At 36.9% G+C, this 27,964-nt stretch overlaps 3 protein-coding genes across 8 annotated transcripts; 1 reads left to right on the top strand and 2 right to left on the bottom strand.

Annotated features, from left to right (window-relative positions):
- Positions 1 to 3,128: 3,128 nt before the first annotated feature.
- LOC128683903 (uncharacterized protein) lies at positions 3,129 to 16,571 on the bottom strand. 4 transcript variants are annotated; one of them, XM_053770004.1, is made up of 2 exons: positions 16,433 to 16,571; positions 3,129 to 5,222 (listed from the first exon to the last, which is right to left on the bottom strand). In XM_053770004.1, exon 2 carries the CDS (start codon positions 5,219 to 5,221, stop codon positions 3,230 to 3,232), a length of 1,992 nt encoding a protein of 663 aa, XP_053625979.1. In that variant the 5' UTR covers position 5,222; positions 16,433 to 16,571; the 3' UTR covers positions 3,129 to 3,229. The 4 variants fall into 4 exon arrangements, with proteins under 4 accessions (XP_053625979.1, XP_053625963.1, XP_053625970.1 ...); XM_053769988.2 differs by lacking the exon at positions 16,433 to 16,571 and adding an exon at positions 11,334 to 11,561; XM_053769995.2 differs by lacking the exon at positions 16,433 to 16,571 and adding an exon at positions 6,092 to 8,499.
- Positions 13,947 to 21,507, top strand: LOC128683920 (uncharacterized protein). Of its 3 annotated transcripts, none has more exons than XM_053770036.1 (9): positions 13,947 to 14,084; positions 15,034 to 15,171; positions 15,337 to 15,516; positions 16,085 to 16,192; positions 16,985 to 17,132; positions 17,575 to 17,829; positions 18,649 to 18,811; positions 18,999 to 19,172; positions 19,879 to 21,507. In XM_053770036.1, exons 1-9 carry the CDS (start codon positions 14,058 to 14,060, stop codon positions 19,904 to 19,906), a joined length of 1,221 nt encoding a protein of 406 aa, XP_053626011.1. In that variant the 5' UTR covers positions 13,947 to 14,057; the 3' UTR covers positions 19,907 to 21,507. The 3 variants fall into 3 exon arrangements, with proteins under 3 accessions (XP_053626011.1, XP_053626003.1, XP_053626020.1); XM_053770028.1 differs by having other exon boundaries at positions 16,976 to 17,132; XM_053770045.2 differs by lacking the exon at positions 13,947 to 14,084 and adding an exon at positions 14,530 to 14,702 and having other exon boundaries at positions 16,976 to 17,132.
- Positions 21,491 to 27,790, bottom strand: Wdr59 (WD repeat domain 59). Its single transcript, XM_053769976.1, has 12 exons — positions 27,388 to 27,790; positions 26,948 to 27,155; positions 26,285 to 26,866; positions 25,811 to 25,884; positions 25,295 to 25,633; positions 24,842 to 25,213; positions 24,507 to 24,660; positions 23,818 to 24,001; positions 23,427 to 23,547; positions 22,790 to 23,044; positions 22,241 to 22,461; positions 21,491 to 22,036 (listed from the first exon to the last, which is right to left on the bottom strand). The coding sequence occupies exons 1-12, from the start codon at positions 27,634 to 27,636 to the stop codon at positions 21,946 to 21,948; spliced, it is 2,850 nt and encodes a 949-aa protein (XP_053625951.1). The 5' UTR covers positions 27,637 to 27,790; the 3' UTR covers positions 21,491 to 21,945.
- Between the last annotated feature and the right edge of the window lie 174 nt (positions 27,791 to 27,964).

Genomic DNA, 27,964 nt, shown 5'->3' with positions numbered 1-27,964 from the left:
GTCAAAGTCATTTCAATTACAAGTGTCATTTTTTTATTCTGTTTGTTCTCGCTGTTTACGTAATGATACGTTTACACGTTTCACAAGCGTAGGTAACCAACGCACATTTTAAATTAGTCTTGATGATGACTTTAAGAGCAAATTAGTTAATACCTTAGATTAAAGAATATATTATATATACTCTGAGGTCAATATTCCCAAGAACTTGATGTTGATGTTCAGAACTGAGATGAAGAACTTGATGTTCAATTTGTAACGTGAACAGCACATGGATTTAATAAGTACTTCGGTGTATTCCTACTACTTAATTCCATGCAGATGCATAATAGACTGAATCCACCACAGATATAAGAACATTCATAAATCTGTGGGCTGACAAACTTTTGATAAGACAACAGTTTACCACTTACTACGTAATGAAAACAATGTAACAATTCCTATTAAGAAAACAGTATTCACAGTATCTACTTATATCTCATTAGAGCACCCGGCATCCGACCAGCATCCTCATCTCATCACCTCATCGTTCGGCGTCAACTCGTTGTCGACGGGTGGTCCACCGGTGGACGACGCTTTGTTACATGTGAACGTCGTGTGACCGACCAGTGAACCTCACGTGGCCAACGAGTGAACCTCGCGCGGTCAATGAGTGGACATTGCTAAGTTCACGAATTTTCAAGTAGTCTGTTACTTACCAGTGTTAGTAACCAATGGTAACAGACTACATGTAGACTACTTGGTGTACATGTAGTGTACAGGCGTTTTTCAAATGCAACGTTTCCAAAATTATATGTGTTATGTAATATATGTATATGAATGAAGGGACGGCGGGGAACGGCGTATCTCCAACTCATCATTCGCGGGCAGTTGCAGTTACAGCTTGCGAGCGAAGCAATACAGTGACGATACGGCGTTGATGTAGTGAGCGCGTATCCATGAAGTCCATATAAAGAATACTGAACGCACAAGGCGAGGCGGTGCTGGTAGGTGCCGGGTGGCTCTAATGAGCTATGACCTAGGATTTCTAATAAGTTTATTTGTTAGACAAATGAAAAAAAACCCGACTTTCAATATTCATTTCGCTACAACTTTTGAACAGCTGAATCGATTTTCATGGAACATGAACAACATAAAATTATCTATCACACAAAAAAAAACTAAACGAAAATCGTTTCATCCGTTTGGGAGCTACGATATCATAGACAGATACACAGATACATAGACACGTTAAACTTATAACACCCCTCTTTTTGCGTCGGTGGTTAAAAAACGAACTGTACTGTCACCATTGTAATTTCCTCCTTTAAGTATAATGTATTAATGATTGATAAAGTTAATTGATGAAGCGAAGAACTTCAGGCTGGATCAATTTTGAAGAAAAAATAGACCAAATTAATAACTAATAACTAAAATATTTTATTTTTATTTTTGTTGATCTATGCTAAATTATATTTGTTTAGAGTACAGTCAAAAGCACATCTAGTTACCGTGCATGAACTTCTATGGCGCGGTGATAGCAACGAGGTTGCAATGAATTTGAAAACTTAGGTTGATGTGCTGTTGACGTACGTAATGAATCTTCGGTACATATTAGAAATAAAAGAGTTAAAATTTTCCATATTTTATTATAAGCTACAAATATTACCTAAGTATATTTTGAGATGCTCAGTTCTAGGTTCAAATTCCCTGGTGTCCGAAATTCTTCTAATATCTATATCCTTAAAAGCTTCATATTTAAGTACTATATGTACAAACATCACAACAAAATATAATTATTAAATTTGCTGTTTGAGAATAACGAAATATTTAGCTACTTATATTTACCGTTTCTTCGCACACTAGTTGGCGCCACTGGCTAGTGGGGTCCTATCACTATCATTAGGGCTGAATAAATAAAAGTCCACGCACACGCGCACATCACAAACGAATATAACTTGGACATAGACCTAAGACTAAATCAGCGTCGCTTGCGGCAAACCCAATCGCGTCTTCTTACATATAAGTAAGTACATGTACACTTTATAATGAAAGCATCTTGCCGGGTGAGAGCCGTAGAAGTGAGTGTGTGTGTAATACCCATGGAATTAGTAGACGAAGTACTTATTAAATCCACCATGGATTTTGGTAAAAATAGGCAATAGAACACCTGAAAAAAATTACATATTTTTCCATGATGGCAATTAACATGTAGATACACTTACATGATTGGGTATCATAAAGTCCTCCGATACTTTCGTACTAACTGGTATCTAAAAGCTACTTGATACTACTGATTTAACAATATACTTATACCTTAGTGATAGAAGTAGCACGACTATATGATACGATAGGTACTTAAAAATCTTTCTCTTTTTTTTAAGATGTTGAAATGAAATCCAAACGGACCGTGGCAAAATAGGCCAAGATGATCCGCTTGTTGATGGTTTACATAATTTTTAAATTATTTACGAAGATACACACACACACACACATATACTAAGTAGAAAGTAGTTGATAAATATTGTTTGCTATGTCGAATCATTGGCAATGATATGCTGTGATATGCACAGATTTTAACACCCATCTGGCACATGTGATGTTGGTTTAGTTATAATATAATTAAATAAGTACTAAGTACTCTACATTACAAATATGACTTTATCAATATTATTACATCATTAAAAATATCTACATACCTGTAATATGATACAACATTTCTTTAGGCCGGGTTATTTTTGAGCAACAAATGATTTATGCTAACCGTCTTATTCATAAAAATAACACACTATTTTAGTTAAAATACCTACTTACAGTAAGTTATGTCTCGTTCTTTCGATATTGGAAAAAGAAAGAAGTAAAATATTAGTTATTTTAACTGAAATAGCCAACTAGTAACACTACGAGGACGATATACTTAGTACATAATGTATTTTTATTACTAATTTAATACTAAATTTAATTAAAAAGTAAATAAATATAATTTTTTTCTTAAATATCACAGCTTTAATTACACTTCGTCCTATTTCCTAAGCTAATAAAAATCTAAAGAAATAATGATGAAATCTTTAGCAGTTGCCTTGCAAGCAATGCAATACAACAAAAATTAAATCTAATATGTTGATATCTATAGAGATATTTACAATTTAAGAAACCTTCCACTATGTTGTATATGGTACAATATAATCACTCCGCTGAAGATATGTAAGTAAACAGACATTTATTATCCTTACTTGCTACGAATTTATTTGTTTTAGGAGCAATAACAATATAATTTGAGTTGATAATTATTTACACAATGACTTTGATCGCCGTATAAATTTAGACGACTAACCGTTCCAGCCAATAGCCATTGGTCTTTATGACGACGAAGAGTTGCTTCAAATATCCCGCCACCTGGAGTGGTCCGTATGACTACTAATATTTCCCTCCACCCATCTTCTTCTTTCTGAATCGATCCACTTCCAATCAACATTTCAGAAGCATCCAGAATGCCGTCCAGAACGAGACGCGAGCATTGCGGGTAATCGCGTAACATCATGTTTAGATCCTTCACCAGAAAAGCGGCAGCTACTTGCACATCAGGAATATCGGTATTAATCTTAATATTCTTGTGACAAGTGCACCAATGGTCGTCAATATCCGCAATTTTGCATGTTCTGTTACTGGGCACATTTAAAAATAAACTTATACTTCTTTTATTCGAATAAGCAGTCTTGCTTCTTAATTTAATTTTGTTGTCTTTTAATTCATCCAAATGTAATAAATCAGTAAGAGTCGCATGTATGTCGTAGGGAGTTGTGAGACGTCGACTATTTATTTTTAAGTTACTATATGCGAGACTATAGTTTTTTTTAAATGATGGTGGAACTAATATGTGAACAAAAGGCAATCGCTCTTCCAGACGCCCTTGTTTAGTACTTCGAATGTCACCCCATCTTATACCATGATCACTTAACAATATTAATACGGTTTCGTCCAAATACTTAGTATGATCAAGGTGTTTTAGTAATGCTTCGTAACTTGAATCCATTAACATAGGATAGTTCAAGAAGTCGTGGCTCAAAGTTACTTCCCAAAAAAATCCAAACAATCTGGAGGATTTTAATGTCGTAGTTAAGGCCTCTATATAGTCAAGAAGAACTTTGTAGAAAAGTTTATTTCCCATGCAAACTAATGAATTATAATCTCTTGTGTTTCCTACTCGAGTTTCAGCTTCACGTATGAACGTCCTTAAGTAATAATCTGTAGGAGTGGTCAAGAAGCCGTACTTGCCAAAATTAAAAGTTCCCAACTTTCCACTGTCTTCTCCGAGAGCAGTCAGATATCCGGCTTCTCTGTACCACTCCCAAATGAAAGGGCAATTGTCAAATCTGGACTTTAAGTTCGGCCAACAGGTTTTTTTCAGTTCGGTATCCCTTAATCCGAGTAACATAGGAGTTAAATTGGGAAAAGTATTGTCTCCAACTTTGTTATATCCCAACAATTCTATTGCACCTTTTCTTCGCAGGAATGAAAGGGTTTTGGGCATAGTCCTGTGAAAATTTAACCTGGAAATAGCGTCAATTCCCATCACTATGACATTCAATGTATTAAGGCTGCGATTGTTATGAGGCTCGTCTTCATAGCCTATAATATCGATCGGTGTAACTTCCTTCAATGGGGCGAACAGAAAATATTGTTGATATATTATTTTAAATTCATTACCACATGAAACTCGAACAAATTCGTGCATGGCTTCAATGTAGGAGTAGAAATAAATACACGGATTATATTGTACTCTGTCATCAGCTGATTTTTTTGTTATATCATCGACCGATGTGGGCCGGTAAAACGATCTGTAGCAACATGTAAGGTTGGCTTCAGGATCTATGTCGTAATATTGCAGATTTTCGGATACTATCCATATATGGGTGTTGTTGTTTTTGAGTAAAGATGTGTTTGCTCTTGGACAAATAACTTCTGGCGGCCGTGTTACTAAACGATTGATGGATTTATCGTAAGGGTCGAACCCGGGAATTGTACAACCTTCTGTTTTAATAGTGAAGAATTCACTCTGTTCATTGACATTGTGTTTGCGTGTGCCGTGTATTGAGAGTCCGTTATGGAAGAAGAAAAGTGAACTGCTGCTGATGGAGAAGATGAGGAAGCTGCCGCCGCAAACGGTGGCCAGCAGGAACAGGTAGCGGACCCGGACCGGCACTGGCCGGCCTCTCCCGGCTGCGTTTTTGATCAGTTGACCCATGCTGAAAAATTACACAAATAGAGAATACCAAATAATGAGAAGTAAATTAATAAAACAAAAAATAAACAAACACATGAAACACGCACCTGTTTTTAATTCGACCCCTAGATACAGCGCAGTTACCTAAACCTGATTTTAACGTTGTTTAAATATTTTTTTTACCAAATCCTGACTTTTATCTTTTATTTTTTATTATATTTTATTTTTCTATACCTATCTACACTAATATAAAGTTATAAATAAAAATCTTTATTAATTAATTAAAAAATAAAAATCTTTGGGTAACGCCAGGTAGCACAGCAGGATGCTACATTATTCCAAAGTAACATTAGGCACTATTTATCCCGATATTCTCACGGGAGCGAAGCCCCGGCATGCATGGTAACCGAGGCTAGGTAGGCGATAGTAAAATAACAGACTCCATGTTGGTTTTATATTTTTACTACTTTAAAAAAATTTAAATACTATGTACTACTTACATAAGGTTAAATACATTCAATAATTAACTACATTTAATATATAAAAAAATATTAATAGTTTTTATAATACTAGTTCACTCAATGTACGTAAACATTCGCTACAGGAAAGCTCCTAGTCAGAGGCACCCCTATTCAGAAAAAGTTCAGATGTTTTCCACTATCGGATTCTAAGGTTTACAAACAAAATTTTCAGCTTACACCAATCTGGAAACCTTTGAAAGTGACTACTAGACTACAGCTAAGTATAAAAAAATGTTTTTTTTTTTAATATTAAATTACATTTTTTTACAAAATCGTGACATTCATTGACTGTCTAACTTAATACATGCAACAGTTTAATACTATCAAATACATATTAATAGAGAGCATGCTATGCAATTGATTTACTTGCCTATCATATGTAGTAATTATTTTTGAAATAAGTCTTGGAATACCTATGGGTGGAAATGCTTGCAATGTTTAAAATTCATCCTTTACACTGGATTTCCAAATTATCACAATTGTCATTGCACAAATTATATTTAAAGATATGTGAGGATTGAAAGGGTATTGTATTGATATGAATTTTGTTAGACCGGACATTTTACGGGACTTGAAGCCTGGGTCCCGCTCGGCGAATTTTACTAGGGTGAATGTTATAGCAGTAGGTCTAAATGCATTCGCTGTCTTTAATATTGGCGTACTGTGAACAGAGACAGCTATATCTTATTCGACCCCAAAGTGATGCAAGTAGAGTTGAAAATACTATCTACAGCATATTGGGATTCTGCGCGCATGCGTATTTTCACCGAGCTCCCATCCTTCCCGGATAAATTTGTTACATTCATATCTTAAATGAAGCGATAATCTCATTTATTCAACACCAATAATATTTTACAACAAATCATAAAAAAATGATTAATTCTTGTAATACATTCTTGAATGAAATTTTTAATAATACATGTATATGCGTGGTGAAGTTTTATACCAAAAAGTATGAAAATATGTCTCAAGTTATAAGGTATAACATAACATGGCGTATTTGTAGAGAAATCGTAAAGCAGAATCGTAGTGGTTGGTTACTACGAAATCTTTTCCATTTTATTTAGAGATTAACTTATTGGTTTCGTGCAGTGAACCTCAAATCCATTTGTGTACATTATATATGACAGATAATGTTATCATAATAGTTATAAGTATTCAAAGGAATTATTTTTTCAACAAATGTATCTAGCATCGTTGCACGTAACGACGTCCTTATCGTAAAACTAAGTCCTTTGCCGCGTCTGTCTGTTTGTTCGAAATAAATTAAAAAACTACTGCACGGATGTTCATGTAGGTTTAGGTATGTAATTTATTATGTTCATAAAGGACGGGCCGCTAGTAAATTATAACTAACATGGCAATGATGCCAGCCAATGGGGCGAATTTTGTATAATTAAAATACTAACTTGAAATAAATCAAATTTATTTAATGTTTCTCATTCAACAATATAATATATAAAAAGATAAATTAACGGTATAAGTATAACTCATTTTAAAAAATAACACTGATATCATATGTATCATACCTAACTAAATAAATAATAACAATTAAAATAATTACGAGCGGTTTGGTGTGGAACCGTTAGGCCCGTGGTGGGTTATTCTCATAAACTTTTTAGTTTTTGGAGCTAAAAGCTGGACGTGTATTGAGTGCAGAGGGCTGAGTGGATTCTCCGCACAAAGAACAAGCATAACAAACGATCAGTTGGACATTTTTTAAATACAACCTTCCATTTATTTTCACCTGCCCCGTACAGGTCCAACAACTTGTGAAATTTTTCCTTGTCGTTTCAGAATTATGATATACAATTATCAGAATACATTATTATGATAAGCATGACCTAATGATGCAACCAGGTCGCTCCCAAGGAGTACTCCTCAACGGTTTACAGGACGGGCATGCTTTTTTTTGTCATGTGTTGATTGCAGCATCATCTCTCTGACGACAATAAAAGCTTGTGGCAAAATTTTCATGTGCATAAACTTGTGTCTATGACCTTTCAAGCCAAAAGGTGTGGATAAGAGTATTAATATTATTATACCACCAATGGGCGAAAACATTCTGTACGTAAGTAGAAAGTTAATGAGTACTGAGAAAGGCTTTAGAGAATTTCACCTCTAAGGGACTGAGTGGGTGTAAAAATGTGTATGAAATTTCATCAGATTGTGACTAGAAGATTTAGATTTAGACTCTTGGTCAGTGAAGTGACTAAGCAAAATAATTTAAGAGATATTCACGTGAGTTAAACGTAAAAACGAATAGATTGATATGTTATAAACTGCTTTAAAATGCTAATATTTTATTTATACATATAGGTACTAAATAAATCAATGATTTATATTAGATCGCGCTTATAGATGCCAATAAATAAAAATAAATAAGTACCGTTTACAAAGTTACGGAATGACATAAATCTACCAGAAAATTATACAGGCAGGCAGGCAATAATATGACTTAACCTGAAAGAAATAGGTAAATAAAAATAGGAGAGTTCAAAAACACAATTTGTACTTATACGTATCTTCGTATAAAAAACCAAGCAAATATCATATATGATACAGTAAGTGACGTGTCTGGCTTGTAGTAGGTATTTTTAAGAAGTAGCTATAGCAGCGGAAGATGTCAGATTGCTAGAAACAAGATGTGTTCATTTTCAGCGTCGTCGGTTTTCATAAAAATAAGCACATAGAGATGCCAGTCGTGAGGCCGCGACATGCAACTTGCATCCTACTTGCATTAATATCAAATGTCGTACTCAGTGCTGTTTAGTTAAGACTCTGGCAAAACTAGCTTCATAACTTGAGGCCATGGACAAAAGCAATATAATTTGATCAGTGGGTCATCCACACAATAGCTCTTCCGCTCGTCGTAGTCGAGTCTGCTCACGGCGGAGACCACCGACCAGGTAGTGTCAAAGCGCACTGTTGCCTCGAATACCCCCCGCGGCGATGTTCGAATCCTCACCAAGTACTCCACAAATCTATTATCCCTTAAATGTATAGCCGTAAATTTTGAAATTTCTGCTAATGACGCATATTGTAAAAATGGACATTGTGGATATGGCTCCAACAATTTATTAATTACTGGCACTATAAGTTTCGCTGTGTATCTCGCTGTAATACCATTTAAGTTGTACAATTTTTTTTGTTCAAAACAAATGCAGTGATTGTCGTCTAAGCCAACCGAACTACAAGTTCTCTTGCTGGAAATGGGCTTGAACAGGCTTGTGCCTTGCGTTTCTGACAAATCTTTCTTAGTTCTGAGTAATATTTCTTCATCTCGTACTGCATTTAAGTCTGCAAGGTCGAGTAATGTAGAGTGCAAATCAAATGCTGTAATAAGACGCTGACTATTTAAGCGTAAATTATTATACGCTATACGATATTTCTCACGAAAGGAGGGTGGCATAACCATTTTTAATAACGGTAATCTCTCTTCCAAATAACTTTCTTTCGTTTCATTATATCTGGTACCCAAATCGCTCATTATAATCAGTATCGTTTGATCTAGATATCCATTACCGATCAGGTTACTAAACAATGTCGCATAGTCGCCATCTGTAACTGTTGGATAGTCCCAACCTTGGCTGCTCATTGAAGATTGCCAAAAGACCCCAAACAATTTCTTTTCGAGTAAAGTGTTACATAATTGTTCTGTGTAGTCTATTAAGATTTTAAACGTATACTTATTTCCTGTGCAATAATTATGACTTTTAATTTCCCCGGATTCGACGAGAAATGGTTTCAAATAATAGTCCGTTGGGCTTCTCGTGAAGTCACAGAACGATATGCTGCTGTCTTTGGTGTCCTCTATTAAAGCTGTATAAAAGCCTTGTTGCTTGAACTGCTCCCATACAAACATGTCTCGAGCCGCACATTCCACGTCACAACTTTTATGTCCAGAAAGTACAGGCATAAGATTGGCATATTTTGTGTCATCATATCTGCTGTATCCATAAAAATCTACAACATCTCTGTTTTTCAACACTTCATCAGTTTTGGTCATGGTCCGCTGAAAGTTTTGTAGAGACATTGAACTCATACCAAAAATTAGGACGTTGTATGACATCTGGATCTGGTTTTGGGTATGGGCAGCTTCCGATAGATATGTTGTCAATGGCGGAAGGGCAACAGTCTTGGTGATAGCATTTGTAAAAATCTGGTCATAAATAATGCTCGATTTGTAGTAACAATAAACTCTGACAAATTCGTGTGGGGCTACTATAGTTTCGTTGAAGATGATGCAGTCGTGGTACATAATTGTGCTGTCAACACCCTGTCGTCTGTAATCTACAGTTTCCCCAGATAAGTGAAAAGATTTATAACAACACCGAAAGAATTCATCATCAAATGCATTATAATGGTGAAGATGTCTTTTCACTACCCATATATGAGTTTGGTTATTATTTAATAATGGATTTATACTGTTGGGACATAATTTCAAATCACTGGGGTACTCGGTGTTTTTTCTATTTGGATCTGAGAAAAACAAGTTGGGTATAAAACACGTAGAAGTTGCTAAAGTATGATGTCGAAATCCAGTGCTAATTTGCATTCCTTCAGCCGATGTTTCCTCGGATTTTCCAGTCGAGGAATTCCCTCTGCAGATTATATCAAGACTGAAAACAACCATAATGATGTGTTTCCATTTGTTTATTCTGGTACCCATACGTGCGTATATATTTTCTTAAAATTAGAATTATTATTTTGAAAATACAGAATGTCTCGCATCGAATTGGAAAAATAACTTTTTACTGAATTGTTGATCTTCTATTCACTGGCCAATTTTATTTTACAGCAAGTTCATTTTGTTCCCATGAAACTGAAAACAAAAATAAACACGTGTTTATGTTCAGAGTTTACAAGTTCTTATTTTCAGGACATACAATTGGCAATGAAGGACTCGTATTTATCACAAAATTTTGCACGTGACTACGAAACTGAATTCAGAAGAAATCTAGACCGGCATAAGAAATATTCTATGTGTTACAGGCAAAGTACAACACCAGAGCAGATATTTACGATATATAATCGATCAATTGATACTTATATTATATTTCATCAAAATTAGTTTAGTCGTTTCAACATTTTTGAGCCAAAAACAAACAATATATTTTTGCATTTGTTAGAAGGGATAATACTTAAAGGAAAAACTACACTACATATGAATAATTTAATGCAATGATATAATAGCATACGCGAGCTATGTTTGTTAATAAACTTCAAACGTATATTAAAAAATACAAGGAATGAAACTTGCTGTAAACATTAGCCAGTGAATAACAAAATTCAGGATTCTTCGCATATATAACGCAGAAAAAAATATTTTAATTTGTGTTATTTGAATATTTTAACAAACTAATTAAATGGTTAAATATAGAGTTTAAGTGGATAAAATAATTCCATATTTTATTGGTAATTTCCCTCGAGCATGGTCCGAGCAGTTTCACTTAGATATTTTACACCCTAGCTACCTTACTACCTACTAATTACATACACGATAACAGTTTGGAATGAGTATGCTTAAAAAATAAATACTATACAATTGTATAATATAAACACAACAAAATCGTACATATACGTGAAATAAAAATGGGGGGTAAACTAACCTGTTGTCGCCAAATTTGATCACGGAATAAAATGTCTCACAAGCGATCGGATCGCTGTCCTTCCATTAAAGAATGTAAATGTCGGGCACCAACAGTCAAAGTAGCCCCGTCCGATTGTTATCAAACACACATTGTTTTGAGCCACTAATTGTTACTTTATAGCTTTGTTACTCAAACGTAACTAGTTAACTGCCACCTTTTCACATAACACTATATAGGGCTCGCTCGTATCGCCACCACCACTTAGTCCTTGTTCAGTCCACTTCATGAGATTTTTATTTGCTGATAAACTGCAGGCAGGTTGCATGCATGCATCGATTTTAATGCTTGGAATATAAATTACAATTAGATTACCACATCTAGTTGGTGACATTTGTGTCAAGAAGAAATGCAGCATAGTACCTACTACATAGTACGCTGAATATTTTCTTCTTGTCTACCAAGTACCATTTTAATGGGATGAGCGCGTAATGAATCGACAACTATTTTTTTTCACATGCGTCTACTTCCTTCACTTCTCATGGCATATCCCAACTAAAAGTGGTTTTGCCAGAGCAACTTTCGTCCTATAATATATTCATTCCGCAATTTGTTAAGTCTGGTAGGTACATCACACATCTCTGTATGGACATACAGAACCTACTTAAATAATATCTTCGATGACAATTTCATAAGGTGTGGAAAATGTGGATTTGACTTATTGCCAGAGATGAGTTATTTGCAATTACTTTGTACAATAAGCTAATTATATTGGCTCGGATGCTAGTTGACTTCCTAATTGTTGAAACGTATTTGTTATCATGGAAATAACTCTTTTTGGGTTCTTTATTTCAAAAGGTAAAAACCTTTCCAAAAGATACTTTTCGACGTCAAATTTATTTTGTCAGCTGTGTAGCAAAATATATGACCAATTGTGTCGTATATCACATTTCACAGGGTAATTAAAACTTACATATACTTCCTGTTGACCTAGAATAATTTAACAAGAAGTCTTATAGCACATTGTAAAGAAATAAATATGAAAACCGTAAATATGTAGGTACATATGTATGTTATTTGACCAGATGATTAATTAACGCTTTAAAAACGCTAATGCAAATTTGCCAATAATTTTAAAGAGAACCCACCTCGGTGCGCCAGTACAACTCGCACTTGACAGATTTTTTATTTTTTTTAATGCGATAAATCACCTAAAATAAAAATGTGAAGAATCAAACTAACAATTAAGTAAATTACATAGGTACGTCCTTATAGAGAAGAAAGTTAGATAGGTTCAATGGTCACTCGTTCACATCTGTATTTTGCGATTGTTTAATTTTTCCATAACTGTCTTGCTCGATGACTAAATAAGACACAGGACAATTGAAAATGAGTGTAAAATAATTCAAATATTTATAAACTTCACGACGATATATTGTAAATTGTCACACAATTATCATTCTTTCAGTACCCATTGGATTCCATTGTTACCTGTACATTCTCACACATCAGTTAGCGCTAGACCAGGAATTTAAAAATCGTAGGTAGGTTGTTTCAAGATTTGTATGAAGTCCTAATAGACCTACTTATATGAAGAATTTAGATTAATATATTTGAAATCGAATGGTAGCATCTTTGAATATATTCAAAGATCCTATCATCCTTCACAAAAACTTTCTTCTTTGAATTTATAAATTGTCGCTATGCTAGCTACATACATTTATAAGCTTAGTCTAGCATTACATTGGTTTCCTTTACGCCGTCGTTATGTAACATGCCTACTCTGTAAGTACACTACTTATTTCTCTTTCAGTTTGAATGGCGTGTCGCGTATTGTTTCAAATCTAAATGCACGTAACACGAAGCATGATTACCTAAGCATAAAAGCATTTACAAACTAGCATTGAAATTATGTAAAGAAGTTCAGTAATCCATAATAGTATTATAAATATGAAAGGTTGTTTGTTTGTCCTTATTTCATGTCAATACGGAGCAAGCGTTAATGTGACTTTGTATCGAGACAGTTGGAAGGGTGAAAGTGTGTACAACTTACAACTAGTTAGGTACAACACAGACTACTTTTTGACTTTTTGGCTCGGGCCGACGCAAGCAACAGTTTGTTAATTAATTAATTAATCTCAAAAAAAACAGCTACCAACATTTCGGAATGCTTACTACTGAGTACAAATTTCGAAAGAAAATCAAACAATCAACTCTTCATGTCAGAAGTGCTTTTTCACTATCTTCAGTCCTCCGTGACCCTAGGCTGCTGGTGTACGACTCATTCCGTTTAAGTCAACCTTCTAAATACTTCATACTATAAACTCTTAAGATTTTGGTGTTATTATGATGATTATTATAATACGTGAGTGGGTACAAAAAATATAGATAATATGTGCATTATGGTACTCTATAGTAGGTCAGTTTAGCTGTTAACTACGCTTTACGATCTTGATATAATATCTTAATACCTAATATTTTTATATACATGTCATAATCTTGCCCTCTTAAAAGAAAAAGAATAACGAAATGGGATTTTACCCGCCTTGAAATAAATAGACACCACACTGTCGGGGGTTAATAAAATTAAAATTTATGAAATGTAGGGGAGCGAACGTAAGTCCAAAACGCATGCGTATTGGCGCGTAGTCGGCAGCGACTCGTTCGGTTCTCAGAACTGACTTTATTTTTTATAACAATCAATTCAAACAGTTTTATTGTTTATCTGTCGAATAAAAGCTATGAATGAGGACCACGTCGTTTTCCCTCGAGGTACGTGAGAACCGTTACTAAAAGTTAAGGTTATACGCGGTGTAGGAAGACGGAAAATCGATATTTAAATATAATACAGGTCTAACCTACAATTTCATTTTGTTTTATAATATATTTCGCAGTCATTGTCTAATATTCAGTTTACCGATTGCTCTTTGATTTTTTAATGTTATTCATAGGTATTTATGTCACCTACTTCGATTTGTACGTTTGTCTAAGATACTTATCATAAATTGTACCGGAAAATTAATTTAATTCCTAACATATGGACTACCTAACATAATATCAGAGGTAGCAGATTTATTTTAATAATGAACATAACTATACCCGAAATGATATAATTTACGAATTTATAAAAAAAAATAATGGGGTTGGTGATGTCATGAAATGCATAAACGTCGTAGTTGACAAAGAGGAAATGACGCGATAGGACGAATAATAAGTATATTTTCTGTCATAGATACCTATGATTATGTCATTTCGTTGGTGTTTTAGTATAGTATATTTTTATAATTATTATATATTTTATATGTTTTGATAAAATGCAAAATCTGAGGACATGAGAGAACCCATACAAGTACTTAGTACTACTAATTTCTTGTTTTACTGTAAATGAAGGTAAACATACCTAAAACCTTACAAATGAAACGAACAGAAACCCCATCATATCATATAATCTGTCCTAAAACTTTATTAGGTATTGAAAATGTTCCACGTGTAGGTACATACTCTACTATGCGCGCTGAAGATCTATAAGTATTTAGCACACCTTTTGTATAAACCACCATCCAAGCCACATTTTCTTTATATATTTTTAGGGACAATTTAAGTTTGTTCCAGGCAAATTTTGATATATATTATACTTTCGCTATAATGATGCTGCATCCAAATTTTTTGCTATAGGTACATAGAGCAATGTTAGCTTAATGATTAAATTCTGCTGTTCCAGGTCCTGGCCCTTCTGTTTTTGACCCTGATCCCGTGGCCGGGGCCGTCAGTCTTCAAAATTACCTGTTCACGTGACAACTCCAAAATCGTAAGGAAGGTCATACAAAGCAAATGGTTACCGGTGCTAGAAAGATTTCAGGTAAGTTTGAATACTTGGAAGTGTAGGTATATAAAGGGCAATTTCTTCTTTCGTTATTTTTCGAATGCATTTAATTATTTTAGCCTCAACTGTATAGCTCAGTGAAATACACAACAGTCCTATAAAAAGGGGAATTCAGGATTAATAGCTAAAATGCTTTTCTAGGTAAAACTCCCGCTCGAGTGTCCGTTCCACCCGGCGCGAGACATCTTCGCGCCGCAGCATGCCGCCAAGTTGCAGCACCGCTCGTCTCAGTGGACGTGCGCCTTTTGCGGCAAGTCTTTCTACGAGGAACGCCACCTCGACTCGCATTTCGACCAGCGACACAAGAACCAGATTAACAAGGTACAGATTGTTGATATCCAATGCCACGCTGCAGCATCGAACGTCCTAGCAGACATGCGCCTTTTGCGGCAACGACACTTCGTTTCTTCGAGGAACGACACCTCGACAGCAGTGAATTCGACAGACACTCGTCAGCAGTGAATATACTTCACCTGCCCCTTATGCATCTAATTACTAGGAATCTCTATATTATAAAGCCATCGTTAGGTCGAAGATAGAAGGCAAGTTTACTTTGGGATCCAGTGCTTGTTGGCTGTACATTAACAAGCCATCTTTAGGCAAGCTTGAGTACACGGGGATCAAAACTTAGCTGAAGAAAATCATCTCAGTCAATCAGGATCAGAAACTTAACTGAAGAAACCACTGGGAAAGCGCTTTCTGCACACACGCACTTCTTAGATTATCAAATTTCATTGAATACCAATATTTATTTATTCAGATAACCAAGATCTCTATCAATGTCGGCATTACATAGTGAACTCCATAACCCATAAACTATGTTCCACAATGAAATAAATGAAACGAATTGTCATCAGTGTGTGTCTGTGTATGTGTGTTGGAATTGCAGGCTGAAGACGCAGTTTGTCTGGCGGACTACTGCGACATCATGCGCTGCCAGGTGCTGGTGGCGCACGGGCTGCTCAGCGGCGGCGGGGGCCCCAGCACCGACATTGAGGTGATCAATCAAACAAGCATTTACAATAAAATAGAAGATTATTAGCTAGTTATAAATAACCAAGTTGTCAATACCTTTAATACAAAAATAAACCTATGTACTATACCCATGCTTTGTACTCGGCGTTATTTAGTAAATAGGTTCTGGTGCAAAATAAATTCGTCGCTGATAAAAATGCCCTTCAGAGGGCCCAGCCAATGTGTCCGGAATGATCATAAAAAAACAGTTTGCAAATCTCACCTATCGTTCTGCCTCTGTCTTGGTTAGCGAGAACACGTTGAGAAAAAAGAGTTTTTCTGTTTTCATACCCAAAGGTTTCAATACAAACGGAGTTCTGTCAACGGCAGCTCGGATATCCGTCCGTTTTTTAGAGGACTCACATATCGGGTACCACACGTTTTCTTGATTAACTTCTGCACACTCATTCATAGGTAACTTATGTCTGTTGACAAAACATGTACCTAGCTAGTGTAAAGAGAAGTCATTGCTTACCAAATTCGACAGTCAGACAATGAGTGTTTTTAGTTCTTAGCATCGATTACTATTACATCGTACAGCGCTATTTCATTCGGGTTTGTACTATGATAAGATTATCACGATAGTAAGAAGAAACATTTTAGCAATGTTCACCATACCACTTTCTTCCCGTGAAGTGCGTGTGTAACGGAGAAGAAAAATGCCAAACAACTCCGACCATTAAAATCCATGTATTGACATAAGCATAGCTCCGTTGAAAGATCACAGTATTTATGGGCTCTGAGTCCTATTGGGTAATGTTTGTAGGTGTGGCAGAACGTGGAAGCGGCGCGTAAGGCGTTGGCGCCTGCTGCGCCGCGTAGCGTCGCGCGGGTCTCCACAAGACGACGTCGCGCCACTAGGTCACCACCGGCACCTGCGCCCGACTGTCCCACTACGGAACCTCCTGATACTGAGGACCCTGGTAAGTCTTTTACTTATAGAATAAACCCTTGGGAAGCGCTGTGCTCTTGCGAGTCTTCGCGTGAAAATGAGCGCCTTTCATTATGATATATTGTATCCGTGTAATTTTTTAAAAATCTAAATACAAGTAAAGTAATTCAAGCAAAGCGCTGGAGGTTTTCGTGTGTCTCTCTTTATTTCCAAATACCAGAACACTAGATAATCTCGTTATTTAATTTATAATTAATTTCTCGATCGCCAAGAATTAAAATAGGTATATTACATAAATACCGTTAATCGGTAGCCCACTGAATGGTCAGTACGCGATGGGTTAGGTAGCTTTTTCTAATGCGTGCGAGTGTCGTTCATGCTTGCCACGAGCTGTTAAAATTATCATATTACTAAATCCAGGAGTAAACACTGCAAATATTTGATATGTTTTAATATAACTGTTTCCAAATCAGAAGCCGCAGAAAAGCGTACAGAAGACAGCGAAGGCGACGCGAACCACACAGCCGAGCTATGCGATGCGGACACGGTCGAGTCAGCGCTGCCGGACGACAGCCGCCGGCGACGGCTCGAGAACCTGCAGGCCGAGCGCCTGGCTTGCGACCCCACCAAGCTACAGGGGCTCAAGTTGAGATGCGAAAGGATCGTCCGGGAATGCATCGCCACATTGCTCCTTCAGCTTACCATGCACCAGTTCACGGAGCTTGAAGGTATCCTATGTATATGTTTTATTTATTTGGGTTAACAAATGGTGTTGTAACAATGAATTTCCCGATACGGATTCGATTATATCAATTAATTTCCAGATTAGTGTAGCTGTGCAAGTAAGCGGAAACATCGATCGGAACGCATATTCATCGAACACATATATTGCCCGTGCAATTATTTCTTTTTTCAGGATTGTTAAACAAATATATTGGAAATACAGCTACGACTAGTCTCTACTAGAAGTATTGTGCGTAGTCGCCGCGCCGATCGTAGCGTCACAGTAAATACGTAGCATCTTGTTAAACTTCGTAGCAATCTCGTAGACCTTGGTGAACGTCGTAGTTAAGAGTTCGTAACGTAGTGGTTTCGTAGCTTGCTCAAAATTTATGTGGGATGTAGGTTCTATTCGTTAGATTCAAACTTTCTTTAATGTAGTTACTTTTACTAGTAACCCGAAAATTCGTACTAATATTTATACTCTATTCGAATTGTACAAGGACGCTAAAAATGTTATTAGGAATAGAGAAAAACCAAAGAAGAGTTTAACACTTGCCATTTCATTTAGTAAACAATAAAGGGAGTGTTAAATGAAATGTGATAGAGCGAAATAGAAGGGAACGTGCCCGCCACACATGATTGAGATAAAGGTCAAGAAGTATGTATTTCGTAACTATACTAAATTGGTATAGTTTCTTATTCACTTAATATGCTCTATATATAGTACAACATTTTATTGTAATTTTTTTACAGGTTTCTTTGGATACCTAGTCAGTTTCATCAACTGCATCTAATTGTTTAAAAATCACCTTGTATAATTGCAGAGGAGATGCAGCGCGCGGTGTGTTGGTACCTGAGCTGCGACCGCTACTGGGAGGACACGGCACCGAGCGCGCGCGTGTTCCCGTGGCCGCTGCTGCTCGCGCTCGCCACCGGGCTCGCGCTCGCGCTCTGCATGTGCTACTACATCATCTGGATCGTGTTCGAGTGAGTCTCACTCTGTCATCTTCGCATGGGCCACCCCCAACGCTCTAAATTATGCGTTGGGAGCTAAATCAAGGGCTCTCACTGCATTGTCAACGTTGGCGGCTGTTTCGCCTTTAGCAAGGTTTTTGGTATGAATCTCATTTGTGTGAATTAATAGTAACAAACTCATATTTTTCTACGCCCTCAGTTCAGAGGAGGGCAGTGTAGCCGGCAGCGCCTCAGTATCAATGACGACGCATTCGTCGCCGACGCGTGGCGAGCGGCTCGCGAACGACGAAGCTCTGCTCGACGACGGCGACCACGACGACCACTACATCTACGTCACATACCCACCTGAACTAAAGCGGCGACTACTCGAGAGGTATGCAAGAAACAAACTCACGCTTATACTACTCACGCCTTTTATTCGACAGACTCGCGTTGACTGATGTGATATAGTGAGGACCCGTCAATGACATCACACTATGACTGCGAACGCGATGACCACTATATCACGCTCACCTATTCGACACGCGTTGACAGATTTGATGTCATACTTGATGACAATTACGACGACCACTATACGTTCTTTCTGACCATGACTTTCAAGATTGACATGCTTTAGCTGATTTGACTTAGTAAGGACTAGCGACGTGCCGTTCTCAAAATTTTCGAGAATATATACCAGAGGAGACCTTGGTACAAAAGACGTGTGCACTCTTATCTATTTCTGCCCCCAAACAGCAGTGCTTGTACTGTGTTCCGGTTCCTCATCAAAATTTTCGATCTGTACTTTAAGTAGTTTTTATTTTTGTTTTTCACTTTCACATAGATGCGTGTCCAAACTTTGGACTTGTATTTCATATATGTATTATTAGACTATGTGAGTGTATTTTACACCCCTGATTATTCTCTGCACTGTAGTTTATATTTTTGGACATTTTATGTCCTAATAACAAGTTTAGAAACACTGAAATATGTTTTGGCAATTTTACGTAGTTACTTTGTGTTATTGACGATATATCGCTCAGGTTAAATTTTTTTTCTATTCAATAGGTAAACTAATAAATTGTCGTTTGTTGTTTTAGCTGCTACAATAGAACGACTCGACTATGAGATCTACATCTGTATCGATTCGTCGCGCATGCTTTTGTACCAGAGGGCGAGGTGCGGGTCGCATTTCACCTCTCACTATAGAGTCAATTCGAATCACAATGCGGTGTGATTGTCGTTGCGGCACTGTGATTGTTTAGCTATGTGTCACTGCGAATCGACTCGATAGTGAGATGTAAATAGCAAAGTCGCATTACGCTCTCAGTTCCCTAGAATACTGTAGTTTAGTGAAAACTGTCTGATGTAGTAGCCAAACCCACTGTCCAACCGTACCTTATACCGAAAAAGTCTGAATGAAAATTGTAAGAAATTATTTTGGTATAAGATGTGGTAAAAAAGCCGATATCATTTTCATTGAACTTTTACAAGTATTGATTGGAATATCGGCTCTTGTACTGAGTTATTGTTAAGTACACACACTACTTCTCTAGTCAATGTTTTTTTATAGCGTTTATTCAGTTTTATTGTGAAGTAGGTATTTGTAAGTGTAGTTTGCTTTTAAACAATTGGTGCCTAATTTCCCCTAGTTGTACAAAATTTTCGTTAATAGGTAAGAAATCCCTAAACTAAATCTTTGTAAATAGCCTCTTCGTGGTCTGTTTAGTAATAAGTATCACTTGTGAAGAAAACCAAAGGGGCGAATTCAAGGGTTAAGCCCATTTAAATGGGCTCAATGCATGAAGTAATCCACTAGGTCTAGCTCATTTATAGACAAAGAAAACTATAAGATATATAAGATACGACTACGGCTTCGTCGTATCTTCCATTTCGCTCATACAAGAAAGTGAAACCCATATTATAAATACGCGAGAAGAAACAGGACAGAGCGCTAATTTCTTTATTGCCTCATCGTGTGTTCGCCTACCATACTCATACGAGTATATATGAAGTAGGCGTCAAGTTGTATGGAAATCTTCTATCTCATTTGGTTATGTTAGCTCGTTGTCGACAGTTTTCTTTGTCTATGAGCTCATCACTGTCTCATGGCTTACGCAAACTACTGAATCCTTAACTACAGTGACTGAGTCGAAGATATTATGAAATGCTACTCCTCTACCTGCCTGTCCTCATATATAGGTACTAGCGATATTTTTGATACAATAGGTTCAAAGACTTTATCCGGATATATTCTTTAGTACGATACGCTTGTAACCATTTGATATTTTCCTGATTGCACGTGAACATTAATGTTTTTCATTGTAATAACTTAATATTGAAATAATTCACAATTAGAAAGTATTTGAATATTAATTATGGACCAAATGCTTATGTTTTATTTTAATTAAAATGATATTAAACCAGATATTGTCATCCGCGGTCATAGACTCAGAAAGTACGCGGAGCAGGCGACGACATACCTTCATCTATGTTTATGGTATTTATGAAAATCGACCTCATTTTTTATTAAAAATAACAATACAATGTATCATAAATCAGCTTCGACGAGACTGAATGTAAAAGCATTATTCTAACCTATCTAGCGATACTTTTTTAAATTGTAAATCTCACGAAGTCTATACGATACTCACCGGCACGTTTCATTTTGTTTGTTAATTTGTACGTAATTTAAGAAGTTTGTTAAATAAATTTTAAGTATTTGAAAAGTGTGTACTTATTTATTAAAATTTACAAATAATGGCAGTCAATGCTTATTATATTTATCAATGACACTATATAAAATTATGTCTTGGGATAATTATTTATAAATACACTTAAAATTACATATTTTGTTTAAAAATATTTAAAAAATAACAATATAAATATGTCTTTCAAATTAATCGACCCGTATAAGTTGTTTTGCTAAAAAAGTACGATGTCCGATTATAATATGTGAAGAGATTTGGAGTGCAAGAACTAGACTCAGTAGTATTCAGTAAGTAATTTTGGCGCGAATGCTTTCAGGAATATTGTTTTTAGTCGAGACGAGATTTACCGCATCTAGTTATTTAGAAGACATATACAAAGTCGGCCACCTGACTATTGTCGAATTACACAAAAGTCCGTTTTAGGCACAGTGTCTATTAAAATTATTATGACTACCTTTACACATATTTGGACCCCTTCCACACGGTAGTGCCTTCTATACTGCATTTGCATCCACAACCAGTCGGGCAGGTATCACGTTTTGTAAACCTGAAAGAAAGATAATTATTTTGTTTTTATACGTGCAAATTGTTTAAGAGATATTCTATATTTTAAAATTTAAGAAAAGAGTGATATCCGTGTACCAAATTTCATCGACATCCGCCTAGTAGATTTTGCGTGACTGAATATCAAACATTTTTATACAGTTATATTCTGATCCATAGCAATGTTATAAATGCAGAAAGTCGATACCAGTCCATCATGTGTCGCGCGTGTCCGGCGTGACCGCAGTAGGAGCAGGCGGCGGCGAGGCCGCGCACGCCGAGCGCGCACACGGCGCAGCGCAGCGCCAGCGTGCGGCACTGCGCGCACACCGCGCCCGTCTGCACGCGGCCGCAGCGAGCGCACTCCGCGCCCAGCTCCGGGCCCGTCCAGCTGCCGTCTGACTGCTTGCAGCGGACTAGCTTCAACACCTAAGGCGAATCGCAGAAATATTTTTTAGCTCTGGCGTCGTGCGGTGCGATTATGTTTCTTTATGATGAATTAAATAGGTAAGGTTGTGCGTGAAGGAAATCACTCGCCGGACACAAAGCAGTCTATTTATGGCATGAAGAAGTATTGGTGATCACTCTATAGAGACCACTTGACCCTTAAATGTAAGTTGCGCGGTCGCGCGACAGAATAGTATGGTGTCGCGGTTTGTTTGAATTGCCACACACCTCAGTCATCTTATGTAAGCCACCGAAACAATTATCAGACACAAAACAGCATGTCTTTTCCATAAAAATATTAGTTACTTACTTCAGTCTTCTTATATATCAGCTGCCACCGCAGCAATATATCAGCATACACCCTCTTGAAGCAGTGGTACAGATGGACGGTCGCCTCGTCCAACACACATGACGTGGTTTTCTCAGACTTGGACACGGTGGAGTCGGTGTAGAAGTTCTCCGCTTCTGAACAGGAGTTGCTTCGCAGTACGATGGGCAGGGTCCAGCCGTCGGCGCTTATTTCGCTATATTGGTTCACGGTGCTGTATGGCGATGTGCCATTTCCCTGTATAAAACGTTTGATCTTCATGATGACTAATTTACTGGTGATCGGGTGCGGCCAGGGAGAACTAGTCAGATCGATTGTCATATATTTTGTCTGGTTAATGATTAGTTTATATTTGCATATATTTCTTTTTAGACCATTGTTGGTCTAATTTGAAAAAAAAAACCTATATAAAAATAATAATTGTAAGCCTTTCTAGCACGATAGGAACTGTCTAAAAGCTTATTTCGACATTTCTTCTCAGAGTAGTTTGAAGCGTTGTAAAAACACTATATTTAATATTTAAAATTTGATGTGAATAAGCGCCAGTGAAAGACTAATTCTAAAAGAAATGTGTTGATTTTGTGTAGATTTTCTCTCGTTTATTGATGTAAATACGTACACAACTAGAAGTGCTTATCGTGGACTGCGAGCTGGAGTTGCTGGTGTCGTTGAATACTGAGAAAGCGCACGCCAGCATGGCCGCCGTTTGTAGGTCTGAACATTTTGCGTAGTGGGAAATTCTGAAAGAATAGTTATTTCATCATTCTTTAGTTTGCATTGAAGTATATTTGGAATGATTTTTGTGAAAGTAAAAATAGCCTATTGGCGTAGTGATTTTTATTCAAATTTATGATTGTAAATATCCTTCACAATTTGAGGCTAGTGGTACTTACCTAGAGTAGGACTACTTCTTATTCTCCCTTGGACGTCGTACTAGACGACTAAGGGACTAAGCATTCCTAACGTCATACAATACAGGCTAGAAGAATAACAAATCAAGAGGTACTGACAACGACTGCAGCAGGTTGCAACAGAGGGGGTGGCCGATCCAGCCCATGGTTTCCTCGCTCGAGGCCAGGTGGTCCACCACGCGAGCCTTCAACGACCGCGCCACCAGCGCCGCCAGCGCCCACGCTTGGGACAACTCGCATTCCTCTTCTTCCAATGCTATCTTGGCGTTCTTCTCGCACATTTCTGCTTAAATTATACATATGATGAAGGGTAGAAATTATAGTGAAATCATAGGATGGGAATTCTAAAACTCATTTCATTTTCTAAAATATTATTGTCATAAGCTTTTATTGTCGTCAAAGAGATCTTACTGCATTCAACATGTGACAAAAAAATCACGTCTTGACCATGAAGTAAACCATTGAGAGTTCCGTTAGGAGTCGTATAGGTAACGCATTGTAATGCAAACTACATGTGTGTACACAATTTCAACGGAATCGTTTGAACTTTGATAATGTCTGCTTCAAAATTGAGATGCAAGATTGCCTAACACGCACAGTTACATTCATATATAAATATTAACACATATAACCTATATTTACAAATAAATAAACACAGAGCATGGATTGTAATTTTTGCTCGCCCGCTACAAAAATAACGTTACGTGCTCTGTGTAAATAAACGATTGATTGATTCATACTTACGTTGCAAGTTAAATAATATGTTGTAAAAAGAAAGGGCCACTCACCGACGGGATCGTCAGCATCGATGACGTACTTCTCAGCGAGGTCCTGCCGCAGCGGGAACAGGTTGGCGGCGGAGTACAGCAGCACGCGCGGCGCGCCGCAGCCAGAGATGCTGCCGCGGCTGCGCATGCTGCCGGCGCGGCGACCTTGCGCCTTCTGTACAGGTCATAAAGGTGAAAGATTTTTTATAAATAAATAACCACCCACATTGATTCAAATTATGTGCCGGGGATAATATAAGGTATTGATAATAAATAATATCGGGAATAAGTATTAAATATTTTAGATTTTAAAAAATACATATTTGACAGACAGCATAAAACATAAAATGACTTACCCATCTATCCTGAAAGTAGAAGGTTGTTATAGAATTTGACGCATGTCTATGGTGCAACTGCGGAAATCCCGGAGCGTTAGTCGGCGAAGGAGTGGTTGTGGCATGAGGCGAGACTGAACTGTATCCAGTTCCAAAAATAGTTGGCGCCAGAGACAATGAGGACATAGACCGGGGTGTACCCGTCTCCTGTTTCAACGATAATCTTCTAGCATTTGGCGGTCGATTGAATACGACTAACGTGCTCACTCCGCACCATTTAGCGCCGCAAGTGCGAGGGAAAGGGATGCACGAGTCTCCCGCGTTTTCACTTTCCGATTGACTTCTCTGGCTCGATTTCATTGAGTCTGTGTCATCATTTGACTTTACGGGTATCTGAAACGCGAAAAAAGACTAATTGAAGTCAATTCTAATTGAAAATGAAGCTGCATATAAATAAGAGGCATTATTGTATACCTCATCAACTGACGTTGCCAATGTTTTCAGGCAATGTAACAGACATCTGTGGCCTTCTTTCTTCTTTTTGTAAGCAGTTTTATTAATGGCCTGAAGAATTTTTATAGTAGTAGCACTATCAACATTTGTACCAGACAGCCAAGAGAATTTCGGTATAGTTTGTTCCATAACATTTCTGGGGAACACCACTTGCAAGTTGGCAGTGTACCCGTTGCGCTCTGAATGAATCTGACATGTTCGTGTCTCAATGTTCATGTCTGTCACTTCAATGTTAGCCATCTCTCGAATTGACTCAAATTCTTCATCTATTGACGTCATGGACTTATTGGAAAGCTTGTTCTGAAAGTTAATAATTTGTTATGAAATTAAACTCTACTTTAAATGTTACGAAATAGTAAGCATATAAAACAATATTTAATATTCTTCTTTTATGATATTTCCAAGCACGATTTTTAAGTATGTAAAGTTATTTCTAGGTTTGACTTTAGTTTTGCAGAAGTAGATTAACAAACCTACCATTTGAATGTCTTGACCTTTATTATCGAGTGACACATCATTCATAGAGCCAACTATGGAGGAATAACTTGTAGCTGAAATTAAAATACATTTTTTATGAAATAAAAATGTTTAAACCATAGATAAAAAAATTAAACCCTTAATGACCCTACAGTCTGTCTATAACAAGTAATACAGATAATAAATGAGGCCACTGTGTCCTCTTGGCTAGCAACACTGGGTGATTTTCAAACAATCTTGACTCTTCTACTTGGTATTGCAATGGCAAAAAATGTAGTCTGTTAAAATGCGTTTTTATAGACAGACATTCTTCTCACTCTAAATATCTATCAAACCAGTATCAAACCAGTCCAATGGTCTTCAAAGTAATTCTATAAATTCATTAAAACATTGACACATTTATTGTGTTAGGCAACTATATACTTATAGTCTAAAAAAAATTTATATTCAGAAAATAAAAAAATGTATACTTACAGTCACTGTTGTTATCTTCATCATGATCATCATCATCGGGCAGGTAATGATTACACATTTTCAATAACGATGGGTGCATTGCCCATAGTCTCAAAGTTTGATCTCTTCCCCAAGTAACCAACTGGTAATTAGCTGGTGAAGTGTTCGGTCGCCACACCATGGTCTGTACAGTATCTGTGTGGCCAACTAGCCTATGAGTCAAAGACCCTCCTACCCATATCCCAATCACCCCGGCTTGTTCAGCTCTTGGCAATCCTCCCCATCCCACTCCAATTGTCAACAGCCCACTACCAAACGGAGTGTAAATAGCTCTCCATACAGGGAAATTTGTCATGATAATATTTTCTGGACGTCTTCCATTGTTTATGTCAAAATATTTGATGCTACCATCATGGCTAGAAGTGACTAACTGATACTCATGATGGGGACTCCAGTCTACTCCATGTATCTTGCACAGATGAGCCGATATGTAATGTATGGGTGCCGTGTGCTTACGGTAGTCCCAGATTTTTATATCTCCATCATGTGCTGTGGCTACAATATGTGTAGCCACTTTATTCCATTGCACTTGAGATGCACCAGCTGAAAATTTAAATATATGTTCAAATAAATAGTTAATATTTTGAATTTAAAATATAAAATATAATGACACATAGTACTTACCCACTGCACAAAGAGATACAACAGGTTTTCTAGCATCTCGTAAATCCCATAAATGAGTAAATGTATCAATAGAGCAGGTAGCTATTAAATTATGATCTTGTCTATGAAAATGGGTGTCACTAACAACACGAGTATGTCCTCGGAGAGAACATATACAAGTCAGGTCATTGCCAGCACGCCACTCATACACATCAACTCTCTGGTTGCTCTAAAAAAAAATAAACAAGAATTAAAATAAATATCTTAAAACAACTTACATAACTTTAGGATAGCGACGACTAGCTTACGACTTTGTCCACAGGTCTTTCACGATAAAAATCTTAGCATATTTTGCTTAGTTCTAGCAATTTGGGAGTTTATTTATTATAAAAAAAAACAACAATGTTATTTGCACCTTATAATATTATTAATTTGATTAATATAGATAAGTATTAACAAACCGCAATAGCACAGAGCTTTTGACCATGATAGGACTGACACCATTCCGCCCCTGCGGCGTCATATTTGCTGTGCCGCGGGTACTTCTTCACTATGTCACCGCCGTCATCTTCTAAGCTGATCTGTTTAATGGCTAGCCATCGCCTTCCTGCTAGCAGAACATTATTTCCTGAGAAATCCACCGACATCGCAGTAGCTTGAAGATCGCGGTACTCCCATTTCATTAATTCTGAACTCCAATGCACAGACATTTTTACTGATGATTAATTATGGATAGTATAATACAATCTTCAATTATTCTCAATATTTTTGATAGTAATCAACCACCAAAAAATAAAGGTAAACATCGATGGAAAACATAAAAACAGCCGTGAAAATCATGCTTCGTCCAGTATTTGACTGTTGACATTGACAGATAACATTCACAGTCAGCTGATTGCTTTTAATTTTTTCTTGCCTGTGCGACTTTTCTAAAAAAACGCATAGGTAGGTACGTAGGTACCTATTGAAATGAGAGGTTTTGGAAAAAAATCGTTCGACCTATTCGTTTTCATTTTGCAATTTTTTGTTACATACTTG

The sequence above is a fragment of the Plodia interpunctella genome, chromosome 1 (genome assembly GCF_027563975.2).
Source record: "Plodia interpunctella isolate USDA-ARS_2022_Savannah chromosome 1, ilPloInte3.2, whole genome shotgun sequence".
Classification (NCBI taxonomy): Eukaryota; Metazoa; Arthropoda; class Insecta; order Lepidoptera; family Pyralidae; genus Plodia; species Plodia interpunctella.
Note: the sequence above shows the minus strand (reverse complement) of the source record. Positions and strands in the feature narration are given on the sequence as shown.

Coding starts and splice junctions, on each gene's coding strand:
- LOC128683903 (XM_053770004.1), bottom strand. CDS start 5,221: ATGGGTCAACTGATCAAAAACGCAGCCGGGAGAGGCCGGCCAGTGCCG.
- LOC128683920 (XM_053770028.1), top strand. CDS start 14,058: ATGAGGACCACGTCGTTTTCCCTCGAG. Junction 15,517..16,084: donor ACAAGAACCAGATTAACAAG/GTACAGATTGTT, acceptor TTGGAATTGCAG/GCTGAAGACGCAGTTTGTCT. Junction 19,173..19,878: donor AAGCGGCGACTACTCGAGAG/GTATGCAAGAAA, acceptor TTGTTGTTTTAG/CTGCTACAATAGAACGACTC.
- Wdr59 (XM_053769976.1), bottom strand. CDS start 27,636: ATGTCTGTGCATTGGAGTTCAGAATTAATGAAATGGGAGTACCGCGAT. Junction 24,661..24,841: donor TCTACTTTCAGGATAGATGG/GTAAGTCATTTT, acceptor TGACCTGTACAG/AAGGCGCAAGGTCGCCGCGC. Junction 24,002..24,506: donor CGATGCTGACGATCCCGTCG/GTGAGTGGCCCT, acceptor TAATTTAAGCAG/AAATGTGCGAGAAGAACGCC.